The sequence below is a fragment of the Canis lupus genome, chromosome 37 (genome assembly GCF_048164855.1).
Source record: "Canis lupus baileyi chromosome 37, mCanLup2.hap1, whole genome shotgun sequence".
NCBI classification, from domain to species: domain Eukaryota; kingdom Metazoa; phylum Chordata; class Mammalia; order Carnivora; family Canidae; genus Canis; species Canis lupus.
Genome location: NC_132874.1, coordinates 11,078,376 through 11,092,223, shown reverse-complemented (window position 1 = coordinate 11,092,223; position 13,848 = coordinate 11,078,376). Strand labels below are relative to the sequence as shown.

The 13,848-nt window shown below is 46.9% G+C and overlaps 2 protein-coding genes across 16 annotated transcripts in view; one reads left to right on the top strand and one right to left on the bottom strand.

The window, feature by feature from the left end:
* Positions 1-2,222, top strand: part of GMPR (guanosine monophosphate reductase) — a 47,113-nt gene extending 44,891 nt beyond the window's left edge. Inside the window, exon 9 of the mRNA XM_072814249.1 lies at positions 1,714-2,222. Within this exon, the coding sequence (XP_072670350.1) occupies positions 1,714-1,894 (181 nt within the window). The 3' untranslated portion in view covers positions 1,895-2,222. The remainder of the gene's footprint in view (positions 1-1,713) is intronic.
* Positions 2,223-5,433: 3,211 nt separating this feature from the next.
* Positions 5,434-13,848, bottom strand: part of ATXN1 (ataxin 1) — a 413,109-nt gene continuing 404,694 nt past the window's right edge. For 14 of the 15 annotated variants that reach the window (XM_072814235.1, XM_072814236.1, XM_072814243.1 and 11 more), the window contains one exon: positions 5,434-13,273. In XM_072814235.1, coding sequence (XP_072670336.1) covers positions 12,743-13,273 — 531 coding nt within the window. In that variant the 3' untranslated portion in view covers positions 5,434-12,742. The remainder of the gene's footprint in view (positions 13,274-13,848) is intronic. The other variant, XM_072814248.1, reaches the window with a different exon arrangement.

Sequence of the window (13,848 nt, the reverse complement as noted above, 5' to 3'; positions counted from 1 at the left end):
TTTTATGTATATATTCATGAGAGACACAGAGAGAGGCAGAGACACAAGGCAGAGGGAGAACAGGCTCCCTGTGGGGAGCCCAATGCAGAACTCCGTCCCTGGACCTGGGATCACGCCCTGAGCCAAAGGCAGACAGATGCTCACCTGCTGAGTCACCGAGTCGTCCCTAGGCAGTGAGTTTCTGATGGAGAGATGCTATTTTTTTCTAGTTGAAGAGACCAGCTAGAGAAACTCCCAGAATTGGGTTAATTGTTAGATTTTCTGGATTACCCAGGCCTTAGATGAGAGCTAGAGTTTTGCACAGATTGGAGATTTCCTTCTTGGAACACCCCACCAAAGGCAAGTCTGGACTGTATGTCCAGGCAATCTTACTTAGTGGGGCTTGAATTGTCCATTTTACAGATCTTCCTTCCTCTACTGAACTGCAGGGCTGCATCCCGATAAACTTAACTTAGGGTGAAAATATGATAAATTGAAATGCATTTAATACATCTAACCCACTGGACATCGTAGCTCAGCCTGGCCTACCTTAAATGTGCTCCAAACACTCACGGTAGCCTACAGTTGGGCAAAGTCATCAAACACAAGGCCTATTTGATAATAAAGTGTTGCATGTCTCCTGTAATTTATTGAATCCTTTTACTGAAAAACAGACCAGTTGTCCAGGTGCAGAGTGGTTGTCAGTGTACAGGTGTCCCCCCATCCCAATCCCGGAGCCGATGTTGCTCCCAGGGAGTGCTGTTTGCACATTGCTAGCCTGGGAAAGGATCCAAGTCCAAAATCTGAAGTGTGTATCGCTTCTGAGTGGGTATCGCTTTCTCACCACCGTGGTGAAGTCCAGCAGTCGTTAAGTGGGTGACCATCTGTATTGATCCCTTCCTCCTCCCCTGGATCAGCGTCTTTAGGGGACACGCCATGTCTAACTGGAGAGCTGGCAGGTGGGAGGGCGGAGCCCCGGGCTTCTGTTGCTGATCTGGGAGTGAGTGCGACAAGAAGAGGCAGTGGTGAGGGTTGTTCAAGAGGTGTTCTGTGAGGGCTGTTGCTCCTCTTGGGCATGTTGGGCTCTGGATCAACTGGGCGCTGGTGTAGGGATTGAGGTAGCGTAGAAAGGTGGAGTTGGTTTCTCTTAGGGGCAGAGTGGAGGCACGGTGCTGTGCAAGCAGGTGCAGGCCCACTTCTGCAGCGCTGCTGGGGAGGACCTGCCCCCAGGGACTGGCGCTCCAGGGAGCCAGCAGTGAGGCTGTGCATTCAGGGTGGGAGGAATGCATGCATCGGAGACGCTGGTGTGATCAGCTTGGCATTTGTAGCAATGTGGAAGTGGGGTTGGATGGTGGCATTTAGCTACCTGCGCGCCTTGGGGCTGGCTAAAGTGCTAAAGCTGGGAATAAGGGGATCCCTGGGTGGCTCCACCCGCCTCCGCCTGGGTGGTTTGGTGCCTGCCTTTGGCCCAGGGTGTGATCCTGGAGTCCCAGGATCGAGTCCCTCGTCAGGGTCCCGGTATGGAGCCTGCTTCTCCCTCTGCCGTGTCTCTGCCTCTCTCTCTCTCTCTCTCTCTCTCTCTCTCTCTGTGTGTGTCTATCATGAATAAATAAATAAATATTAAAAAAAAATAAAGCTGGGAATAATTCTGGCTGAGTTCTTAAGGGGGAAAAAAAAACAACAAACAAAAACCAAACCAGATTAAAAGAAAAACTTACTTTTTTTTTCTTCCAGAGCGTCTGAGGGCAAGACTGTGGAAGTGCCTTACAAGGGGGATGTAGAAAACACTATTCTGGATATTCTTGGGGGACTGAGGTCTACCTGCACTTATGTGGGGGCCGCCAAACTCAAAGAGCTCAGCAGGAGGGCAACGTTCATCCGGGTGACCCAACAGCACAACACGGTGTTCAGCTAACCTTGAGGATGAGGTGACGTCCAGCTCGTGGAAGCTTCCACTCACACCTGCTTTCCCACCTCCCTCCTGTTACATCAGAGTTTCTGGCTGTTCTGAGTGGTGGACGACTGCCTCCTGCTCCCCTACCCGCACCCTGGAGGCTCTGGGGCTCCCCTCGTGCCTTCGGGGGGGCCCAGAAGAGGGCCCTGACCCAGTCCGTGGTCAGAGCCCAGCTGCCTGGAACTCATAACCTCATTGTTAAAACTAACTCACCTCTTTCTTTCTCTCTCTTTTTTTTTTTTTTTAAAGAAAAATGGTTTCACTTTAATATAATGCAATTATCTTAAGACTTGGTGGAGTGCTGGAGTTTGCATTTGCAGGAAACAAGTTGTCAGGGGAGCTGGGGGTTTTCTACCTTTTTCCCACGCTGGGCTCTTAGCATTCAGGGCTGGGGTGTTGGAGGAGGAGAGGGCAGGGGAGGGTCGGGCTGGCCAGAGTAACTGGCGTCCCCTCCTCCGCTTTTGGTTGCTAGCGAAGAACAAAAGCGCCTGACTAGACACATGAACTTGGAGGGGCCTCACTGCAGATACTCACAAGGTGTGGCGACCCGTTTCCAGGACCTGAGTTACACATGCCTTTGGGGAGTAGACATCTGTCACTGTGAGGTCCAGGTTGCTCTGGGGACGCTGTCCCTGTCCTGATTTTTCATCGACTTTTGTTGTGCTTCAGCTCTTTCCTCCTTGGTCCCAACCTGTTGGGCTGGCTTCCCTCTTAAAGAGATGACACGTGATTTTGAAGTTCAGTAGGACTGAACCTATTCAATAGGATAACCTTTTATTGAGAGGTTGTCCATCAAAAAATTGGCGAGTGGCATCCTTACTGAAAGACAGTAAAAACCTTGACCAGCGGCTTTCTAAAAGCCTTTGGTTTAAAAATACGAGAACTATTCCCTTGTCCAGGCCATTACTACTTTGGAGGCAGGTGGTGCTGTATAAAGTGGTCAGTTCACGGACTGGGAACAGGGGGGCGTTTTCTTGGAGAAAGGACCCCTGGCTGGGGAGGAAGCCTGCATCTGCCCACCGCAGCCCTCGTTTCCACAGTGAACTTGGATGCATTGATGAGGACTGGCCAATTCTGAAGCGATGCTCGAGCAACACGACTGGAAAGTAAATGCAGACCAGGATGTTTTACTTTATTTTCTTCTGCACGAGGCTTAGAGAAGCAGACCCAGGAGTAAAATTTTCCTTGAGAAAGCCAACGATTACCCTGGAGTAGAGAAGGGTCATGCGGTGCTACTGTATAAGGACAAATGAATTGCCTGAGGTCCATGGTGATGGCCACCATCCGGAGAATCCATCCAAACCATAAAAGCTCCAGGAAATTACAGGTCCCTTGTGAGTTTCTTAAGAATACATCTAAAGGCCCAGCAATTTGAAATCCGTTGTAATACTTTTCTCCCTCGATCCATTAAGAATAATTCCTGTACTTGCAGAAACATGCACTGGCCACGCTTTGGAGCTGAAGGTCTGGAGGGTGTTTAACGTAGAGCAAGACGTGGGGTTTTGTGGAGGCACCCCACCTTTCCTGTTGGCTTGTCTGAGGTGGGAGTCCCACAGCCCTCCCGGGGAAGATGTTTTCTACTCAAGTCCTTGTTTTAAGAGATTCCTTGTTGCAAAATAAGGGAGCTTGAAAAGAAAAGGAAAGGTCTTAAATGCATTCAAAAGGGACCAGGGGTAGTAAGGGACCTTTGCGGGCACACCCGTGCTTTAGCTCACCAGTGTCCCCCTCTCTCACCTCTGGGTCCTGTGCTATACACCCAGAGGGCTCTGGGGGGGGGCGGGGGGGACACCCATCGGCCCACTAGAGGCTGTGTGCTTTGCAGCCCTGTGCCCACTTTATCCATCTTGTGTAACGATTTTGCACACTGTCCGCTCTTCGTTTCCACGAGCAGGCCCTTTGCTCACCTAAGTTCTTAGGGAAGTGAACCACTTTGAAGCAGAGATTTTGCAAAAAAGCACCCTGAAGGCTCCATTATGCTTTGCCTTATAAGTTCGTCTCTGTCTCGAACAGCTCGTGGGCCCGGGAGCCTGTACCAGAGGGTCCTCAGACCTGGGCTCACGCGGGAGGCCTGAGGGCCTGCTGCACCCTCACGCCTTCCCGTGCAGGAGAAGTGGGGGTAGGGGGTGGGAGGTGATGCCCTTCACCTTGGGCTGCTCCTGCCGTGCTTCTACTGGTTTCAAGGCCTGCCTCTTGCAGAGTGTGGAACACAGCTTCCCCCCTCCCCCCTAATTTGAACAGTTGAGGGAAGTCTAGAGCCATTGGGGCCCAGACCTCTGAGAACGGTTAGCATCTGATACTAAATCAGCAGGGAAGGCGGTGACTCAGACTCGCCCACAGCATGGGGCTCCTCGGCCGGACTGCTCTGGAGGAGGAGGACCCTCGCGTGGCCACAAGGTTCTCCTGGTCCCCGATGGTGTCATGCACATTCTCTTGGCACTGACATGCACAGCGTGTCGGGACTGCAACTCTGAGCCCCAAGAGGAAAGTCCGGGTGCAGTACCCCCGGCGTCTAAGCAGGAAGGCAGCCAAGGGAAGGAGTTATCTACACCGCCCCCCCCACCCCGGTTCAATGACAATTCTGAATTTAGCACTGAGAATTCTCTTGCACCTCTGCAGAATCTTAAAGCTTGAAGGACTTTATAGCCACATGTGCCGATGGGGGCATAGGGGCTCCCCTGCATGGCTCCTGGGGGAACTGCTTTCTGGGACACCTGCTAAGAGTGGGCACAGTGCACCCCTGCGGTGCAGTGCTCTTTGAGACGAGGGGGCTCTGCTGTTCGCATGCATGCCGGGAGCCCCCTGGCTTGTGGAGTTTTTTGGTTTTTGTTTTTAAAAAGATTTATTTATTCATTCATGAGAGAGGCAGAGAAGAGGCACAGGCAGAGGGAGAAGCAGGCTCCATGCAGGAAGCCCAATGCGGGACTCGATCCGGGGACTGCAGGATCATGCCCCAAGCCGAAGGCAGATGCTCAACCGCTAAGCCACCCAGGCGTACACCCCACCCACTTTTTTTTTTTTTTAAGATTTTATTTATTTATTGCTTGTGGAGTTTTTATCAGGCATGAACTGAAGGAAATGCGAAGGAACTTTCCACATCAGACCACTAACCAGCGTTCAGCAACACTGTTCCAGAATGTGTCAATGATGCTACATGAGTCCCATGAAGCTGCCAAATGCTGTTTAGAAACAAATCTCTCTTGTCAACAGCATTGTTCAGATAGGAGAAATAAAACGTGAACTGAATAAGTCAAAACATGGGCTGTTGAAATGTGCCTTTTATCTCAGGCCTCGTCGCAGGCATGACCACGACATCTTGCTCCCCGGTCCCCCACCCCCACCCCTGCCACCGTCCTCAAAAAAGCATTCTAGGAAAAGCATTGCCTTGTGTCACTCCCCACCACAAACCAAGCCAGTGCTCACAGAGGGGCTGGGTACGGAATTACCATCTTTTCTTCGGTCTCATCTTTTCTCCAAGGACCTGACACAGGCAAGGACACACATTTGCAATTGGCACTGTTATTTTATTAGTACGAGTATACTGAAACAATAAACTTGTACTGGTATACAGACAATTTATTTAAAACAATTTTGTTCAAATTTTGAATCAAACATTGTTTTATTATAATAATGAAATAATTTCTACCTAGAAAACCTGCAAGCACCATCAAAGAAAGGGACCATAAAATTCAATAAACAGACTCGAGTGTATCCTACAAATAGACACACCACGATTAGAAAATAGAATATGAATTCTTCCATTTTTTTTAATATTTGTTTTAAAAAAGCTAGTGCAAGTACAATATTTTACACTGGAATTACAGAGAGTATGCACGCATATGGAAAAAAGTTCTCCTGTCACAATAAAAGCTCTTAACTATGTATGCACTTAAAATTTTCTTTTCAATAAGGTGCAAAACATTCCTTCGCTAGTTCTCCTCGGTACTGGCCATGTCGGTCTGCTAGTGCCCTCAAACTTCTGGTGTCTCTTTTCCCTTGGCCGGTGGGAGGCATACAATTGGAAGTTTGGTGGGTAATGATCTGATCGTAAAACATACAAGGGTATGCGTCTCAGAGATGGCCCCGGCCAGAAGCTAGGCCGTCTTCACCCAAGGCCACCCACGAATACTGGCAGGGCTCTACGGAAACCTCCCTTCCCTGGACCCTAAGTGGGTTTACAGGTGAAGACCAAGGAGGAAGAAACCACCCCAAAAGGCCAAAAGGGCAGTATTCACAGAACCGAAAGCACAGGTGTCAAGTTCCACTGACTAAGCAATTTACCCCACTCCTGGACCAGAATACTACCTTAAAGATTTGGTGGTTCGGGTTAAGAACCAGAGGAAACCTACGCACCCAACTTCTTGGTAACTGCTCTGTAAAGACCCAGCTGTAAGCCAGTGTCCATCAGCTCAGACTTGATATTCCGGAGGACAGTATGTGATCCCGGCAAGGATTACTGTAAACAGCGCTTCCAACACAGGCCTTCAGACTGGCCATGGAAAAGGAGACAGGCTCGTTGGCCATCCAGACAGCAAACGGACAAACAAACTAAAAGGGAAGAAAACTTGGGTGAAGTCTCCAATTATCTGCAGTGGAAGACTTGAGTCCTTTCAGATAAGAAAAGTTATGGAAAGTCTTAGAGACTGTTACCGTATAGATACTACCTATTGGCCAAATGCACTTAATTTTAATACAGCTGAACCATTTGTTTGCAAGTCATGAAGGACATGAAAAGCTGAAGCTACTGTCCCCTCCTGCCATCGTACAGGTGAATGTCAGCTACCAGAAGCATTGCATTTAACGCCAAGGGAGGGGCTGAGATTCTGAATTTAAGAATTGTACGTGGGTTTGTTCTACACCCCCACGGCTGTCCAGTTTCCGCCGGCTGCCTTGATTTTGGGATTTGGGGACAAAATAGGACTCTTCTGAGAAGTTGTTCCACATTTCTTTTGGCCTCAAGATTAAAGAAAAAAAAAACTAAAGCAAAACGAGGCATTGAAATTGAAATTCATGTTTTATCCCCCCATTGAAATGAGGTGTGGGGGGAAAGAAGGCTGACTTTTTTTTTTGTCCTCATAATGAGTTCTGCTTTACTGGTAGCTAGGATCCCTTGTTACAAACACTTCTTGTTCAGGATTATATTCTTTGGGTTTATTGGAACAGGAAGTGCTGACGATGTCAAACGTGATCTCTGAAGAAAAAAGGAATTGCAAGGGCTTGAGAGTTTAAACCAAGAAGGGAGCTCAGAGAAGTATTTTCAGCACAGGAATGAACAGTATTCTCAAATTTCAGAATACAGAGTTGCCCTCCCTCAGAAGAGGGCTCTATATAACAAAAACATAAAGGAAGCGTAGGTATAGTTTAAGAGCCTTTTACGTAGTAATTCTTCCAGGCCATAACCACACAAATCTGATTATTTTAGACATGACAAATTTCTATATACAAAAAAAAAAACCCAAAACATGTAACTTTCAAACTTTATGCTTTTTTTTTTTTACAAACAAGGTATTAAACTCATTGTTTCAACAGATCCATGTCTTTCGAACACTGAATGAATCATCTCGACATTCATTTTTCTTTTGTGCAATTTTTGAGAACATTACCTGTACTCCTCAAAGTGAGTGCTTCAAAATTTTTTCTTCTTCAGCTTCTCAAATTAGGTGTACGTTAAAAAAAAAAGAGAGAGAGAGAGAGAGAAAGAAAGAAAGTTCCCACAAGGTATAGTGCTACAAGAAAAGATCCTATCCCGTAAGGTAACATATTTGAAGCGAGGTCATCTATGTAAAAGAAATCTCAGCTCCGGAGTGGAGGTGTGCAAATTCTTTGGAGTTTCCCTATCAACAGAAACACAACACTGTCCGTGGAAAAAAGAGGAAACCAACCCAACACAATAGCATACGCACTTATGTGCTTTATAAAAAAGTATATTTTCTGTATATTTATTACTTGATGTGTTCCTAAATTCTCTATTTCAGAAATTCTGGGTTAAAAACACAAAGGTGGAAGCAAAGGCTTCCACTCCACTTTAAAAAATAAAAAAGCATAACTTCCTTTCCTTTTATACCCCCACCGAAGGCGCTGGATTGGGCCGCGGACACTGCCGGCCCGTCTTTCACCTGGAATCATCGTGGGTGACGAGGAAACAGAAGTGCAAAGCCTTCTGGGAGAGAACAGACCAGTTTGTTGAGCTGCTTGCGGTTCAGGAAACAGTAGCCATGACAACCATCACAGCTCACAAAGCCTGGCCTCCCGTCCCAAGAGCTCTGCTGCTTCTCCCACATCTGAAATAGCATGGCATTAGTGTCTTCAAAAGCATTTTGAGATTTTTTTTTCTTTTTTTCTCTATGAAAGAAATAGGTTTCCTTAGTAGTCACAGATGTTAAAGGGTATTCTCAATTGTTTCCTTAAAAAACAAACGAAAAAAATTCCAAAGCTACAACAACAAAAATAAATTTTGGCAACACATTTCAGTAAAGATCAAACTATGTGCAAAGAGTGAATTTTATGATTACTAGGAGCTACTGTTCATCTCGAACATGCAGCATTATATTGCAATGTATGCAGTATCTAAGGAGTAATCCACAAGATGCAGGAAATCCAAACATTCTTCAAAGTTGTACAACCCTACTCCAGAGCAGGCAAAGTGCTGCTTCTGGACACATCAGTGTACCACACACACGCCAGCCCCGTCCCTGAGTAAGAGGTGAGAAAGGTTTCGCAGAGTTCCTTGTAGGGGAGAAGAGGGATGCTGCCCCTTCCTGGTGGGGGGAAAAACCCGACACACGCACCTAACAGAAAACACGGAGGGTCACAATTCAGAGTTAGCAATGGGATCAACGGCCGCGGAAAAAAAATCAGATCCTCCCATACCAAACTGGGTGAGTCGGGGAGAACAAAAAAAATTGACTGACATAGAAGATTATCCTGAAAGTCCAAACGAAAATGCAATTTGGATTTCCACTTTACAAGGTTTGAGGTAAGTGGCATCCATCTCCATATGTCCCACCCCCCTCCCCGATGTGGCCCAAAAAAACTTGAAGTAATTCTTAAGTTAAACATTCTAAGGAACAGTCATTTTATGTATTTAGAAATCCCTATAAAGAGAGGTTCTTGTTTGTTGGTTTCTTTTTTTTTTTTTTCTTTTCGCCCTGACTGATTTCCTGGTGATTGTGTTCCATTGTAAACGCAAAAGGCCTGCTGTTAGTAGTTTAGGAATGGAAAATGGGAAAGAAAGAAGAACTAAAGATGGTTGTCAGTAAATATTGCAAAGTGGACACAGTACAGAGGCACATGGCTGATCCTCGTAAGCTGCACGGCACCGAAGAATGTCTACGCCTGTCGTTGTTGTTTGCTACATGGGAGCGGTGGCAAAGGCTGCTCTGGGAGCCCTGGGCTCGCCAATGTCTGCCAACAAGACGAGGTTTCCCTGTCCTTTGGATGTTCTTCCTATTTGAAGAGAAAGCTGCCACAAAGGAGTGGTGACCACTGTTCTCAGGTGGCCCCTCTGTGGCCACTGGCCGCGTGCTCAGGGCGTGCACTCACACAGCGGGCCACACTTCCTGCCTGTGCTCAGAGGCACAGCTCAGACACAGACCCGAGGAGGAGCCCGGCCACTCTGGAAAACACCCTGGAGAATGAATGGGTCAACCTTGGCTCTCCTTGCTCCAGGGTCCACCTTAGAAAAGAATCCACCTACTACCTCTCCACATTCACTATTCCTCGTGGTGACAGGGGGACTGCAGCTGGTCCCCTAGCTCTCCTTCACTGGCTCTTTCTGCAACATGGTGACAGACACATGAGGCTCCCGAGATGCACCCCCCCACCCCCCGCCCCAGCACTCAGCCCCGGGGTGGGGAGCATGGTGTGGGAGGATCTCCCCTTCCTGGTTCCTCCCGTCCAGCCCTTCTCTGGCCAGAACAGGGAAGATGGGCCCAACGGGGGAATGAGCTTTAACTATTAGAGCACATTGGTTGGACCTATTGGCACGGGAAGTATTGCACACGCTAAACAAGCAAGAGAATGAAATGGGACACTGTTTAGAAAGAACCAATTATTTTATAATTCCTATACCTGAAATAGAAGCACAAAAAATTATGGTGGTGTTCCTATTGCTCCAAACCATGTATGTTTTCCCACTTTAGTGTTGGGGTTGAGGATCCAGTTAGTTCAATACTGGAAGTTAAGCCGAAAGGTGGTGTGTGTGTGTGTTTCTGCGTCCACGTGAGTTTCCGTAAATAGTGGTACTAATGAGGACAAAGTCTATATGGCAGCCCCGTATTCCTCTTACCATCAAAGGTTACAAAACAAAAAGAAAAACAAAACCTAATAATTGCAAGTGCCCTGAGCAGAATATATGGAAGATTAAGCAAGTTCTCTGAGCAGAAACGTTTAAAAAAAAACAAAAAAAAAAAACCCAAAACAGCACTAAGTAAGCAGTATGACCGCAAGAATGGGCTCACCTAGCTCTCTGCTAGCATGCTGAGAGGGTAATGAAATCCACAGAAAGTCAAGGACCAGTTCTAGCTATTCTAAACCTATTCAAATGTTTTTGGTACACCCCAGAAAACGGTTTATAAATATCATTAGTTCTGGTGAGAGATAAATATAACGGAATACTCGATAGCCAAAATGTGGGTTGACATTAGAATTTTTTTTCAAATTTATGAAATGCAAGTACTACTTTCAGTGGTAAAAGAAAAATCCGATTATTTGTTCAGATAAGTTGCAGCCATTCCAAGTAAGAATATTTAAAAATTTCTCCCTATTTATAAAACTTTATTATTATTTTTTAAAACACACACTCAAAACCCACAAACAATATTTCAGGTCTCTGGGGATGAAAAGCTTAAACTGTGAAATACCCTTTCTGGGTTTGTACCAAACATTAAAATCTCGATTTCAGATGAAAAAAAAAAAGTCATTCTGAAAATAACATTAATATCAACAATAATAAAGTAATTGTTTTTTTAAAAAAAAACTTGCTCACATATATAAATGTCTTTATGGAAAACTTTCTCAATGAGTCTGAAGAAAATTCTCAGAGTTGTCCTGCTAAGACGTTTTTTTTGTTTGTTTTTTTTTTGTTTTTTTTTGTTTTTTTTTGTTTTTTTGTTTTTCTTTTTTTGTGACAGATGTGGTAGAAAGACCAAAATGAATTCTGCAAGGAACATAACCTTATAAAATGGCCTAGAGTTTAGGCAGGTTAGAAAGTAATTTTGCTACATTTATTTATGCTCGTTCAGTCCCCCAAACCTTTCCCACAATGTTATTGGATAAAAACTGCAGGAATATCACACAAATTATCAACTCAAGATGTGCAAATTGCAAGGTTCTTTAAAAGTTCATCTTAAAAAGAAAAACACTGGACAAAAATGAGTATTCTTTTTTCCATCCCTTTTCTCTCAGTTTCTCGGCCAGCTCTGCATGTGCCTTTAATTCTTTCTCAAACATCAAAGTGAAAAGTGCCTTCTGGGAGGCTGTACTTGGTGGTCATTCATTGTCACATACTAGTTCATAATTCACATTCATCCCTTTAAACCACATTGAAACTTCCAATATCTTGCTCGTGAGAAACTCTGCAGAGCTGAAATGTAGTTACAGTGTTGAAAAAAAAAAAAAAAGAAAGCAACTTAGGTTTTTTTTTTTTTGTTTTTGTTTTTGTTTTGTTTTGTTTTTTTCTTCCCAAAGAGTTTAAAGGGAGATACAGTACTTGTTGAATGATAGACCAAGATGCTTGGTAATAAAGTGTGAACAGCATTTTAAGTGCTTAGAGATAGTAATATATATGCTTATCTTCAAAATCTAATTCCTCACGTCACACTGGAATCTGAAAAAAGTGGCACCCGAGTTGTCCATAGTCATGAACTATAAACAGTACTAGAGTTAAAAGACAAAATTTGCAAACCCAATGCGAAGAGCTTCGGCGGCTCTCAGAAGGGCAGTTTGCGTCTACCTCTTGGGAGCGAAGTCAACGTGATCCCCTGATTGGTTTTCCTAACACTGCACGGAATCCCGAGTGGGTGTCCACTCTCTGCTACTCCTGCCGCCGCCGCCCACCCCCCTCCCCCCTTGCCCACCCTGACACCCTGGAGACATCACTGCACTAAGTAAAGCAGAAACGAAATCCCACGTGTGGCAGTTGCTCTAAAAAAATATCAGTGCAGTCAGGCCCCATAGGGGGAAATATATATCTATAGGATTAAAAGTTGCTTTTATTGTAAAATATGTTGGAGGAAGGAAAAAAAAAAAGAAGGTTCTTTTACACGGGGAGCTTTCCACGGGCTGTCTGATGCCTCTCTAGCATGCCCTGCGGCGAGCGGGGTTCCTGATGTCGGCTTTGCACGGGAGGAGGACCTCACGAGGATGCTCCCCCTGGGGCCTCCAGTCCCGGGCGGAGGGCAAGAGGCAGGGGGGCAGGGGGAGGCCGAGGGAAGGACGGAGAGCCTCGGCGGCCGTGCACCTGTGCCCCCCTCCCCGCGTGCACGCGCCCACGCGGGAGCCCACGCGAGCCCCCCCCCCGCCCCCCTGCAGCTCCCCCGCCCTCCGAGCATCCTCGGGGCGAGCGGCGGGGGCTTCCTGGGCTGCGCGCCCGGCCCCCTCCACCTGCACCTGCCGCGCTCACGGCCGGGCCAGGCCCTCGTGGGAAAGCGCGTGCACCAGTCTCCTGCGCGACACCGGCTGTAACTCTAATGACAAGGTTATAACAGAAACCTAAGGAGGGTAACATGTAAATACTGTGTTATTTAGCCTACAGTACAGTAATCTGGATACAAATGAGAAGGGGGAGCCGAGTTTCCTTTCCCCGCGCTGCCTCTACTTGCCTACGTTAGACCGGCCTTCAATGCAAATCTTAACCTCCTGAGGAATTAGAGAAGGCTTAGGAAGAGTCAAAGGTGGCTCGTCTTCCGACTTCTCCAGTTTGCGGGTCTCCGGGGCCGACCACCTCCTCTTCCTGGTTGCTGCGGGCTTGCTGGGTTCTATTTTGGTGAGCAAGGGCGCTGCAGGCAATCCTATTTTTTCTGGAAACTTGAGTTCGCCATTCTCGGCCAGCATCTGGGCACTTCCCTGGTTGATGCCGTTCTCCTGCTCGGCGTACCTGTGTCTGCTGCCTGCCAGGCCGTCGCTCTTTGAGTGCTTCAGCAGGACGCTGGCGGGATCCACGGGCGGGCCCTTCTTAACAGAGCCGTTCCTCAGGTTCTTGAGGGTCAGCGAGATGCAGACGTCCCCAACGGAGAGCTTGGAGCACGGCAGGTCGAAGAGCTGGCTGGTTCTCTCTGGACAGCAAGATGACCAGCCCTGTCCAAACACAAAAAAAGGGTACTCTACCAAAACCTCCACGCTGACCTGTGGAAACAGAGACAGAGAGGAAGGAGGATGAGGAGGATGCTTTATTCTTGTTTTATGTCTTACACTGCCTGCCGCCTGGGCAGAAGCAAAATGAGGAGGAAAAAAAAAATAAGACTTCCTTCCACAAACCTCATCCACCAACACACACAAAGGAGGCTCTTAATTTTTGGTTGCACCAGTACTTAACCGTATATGGGTGTTGGGGGGAAGCCAGTAAAAGTCCACTTAGTGTTCAGAATATCATTTCACTAACTATGGGCTCTCTAGCCGGCCTCCTTTAAGACAAATGGATCCAGGGCCACCTGGGTGGCTCAGGGGTTGAGCATCAGCCTCTCTGGCTCAGGTCGTGATCCCTGGGGTCCTGGGATCAAGTCCTACAGCGGGCTCCCAGCAGGGAGCTTGCTTCTCCCTCTGTCTATATCTGTGCCTCTCTGTCTGTGTCTCTCATGAATAAATAAATAAAATTAAAAACAAATGGATCGGTCCCCAAGGACGCCAGAACAGGTACTTGGTGTTTAGTACTAAGCTAGGCTCTGCAGGGGACTCAAGCGAGAGCACAAGATAAAAGTCTT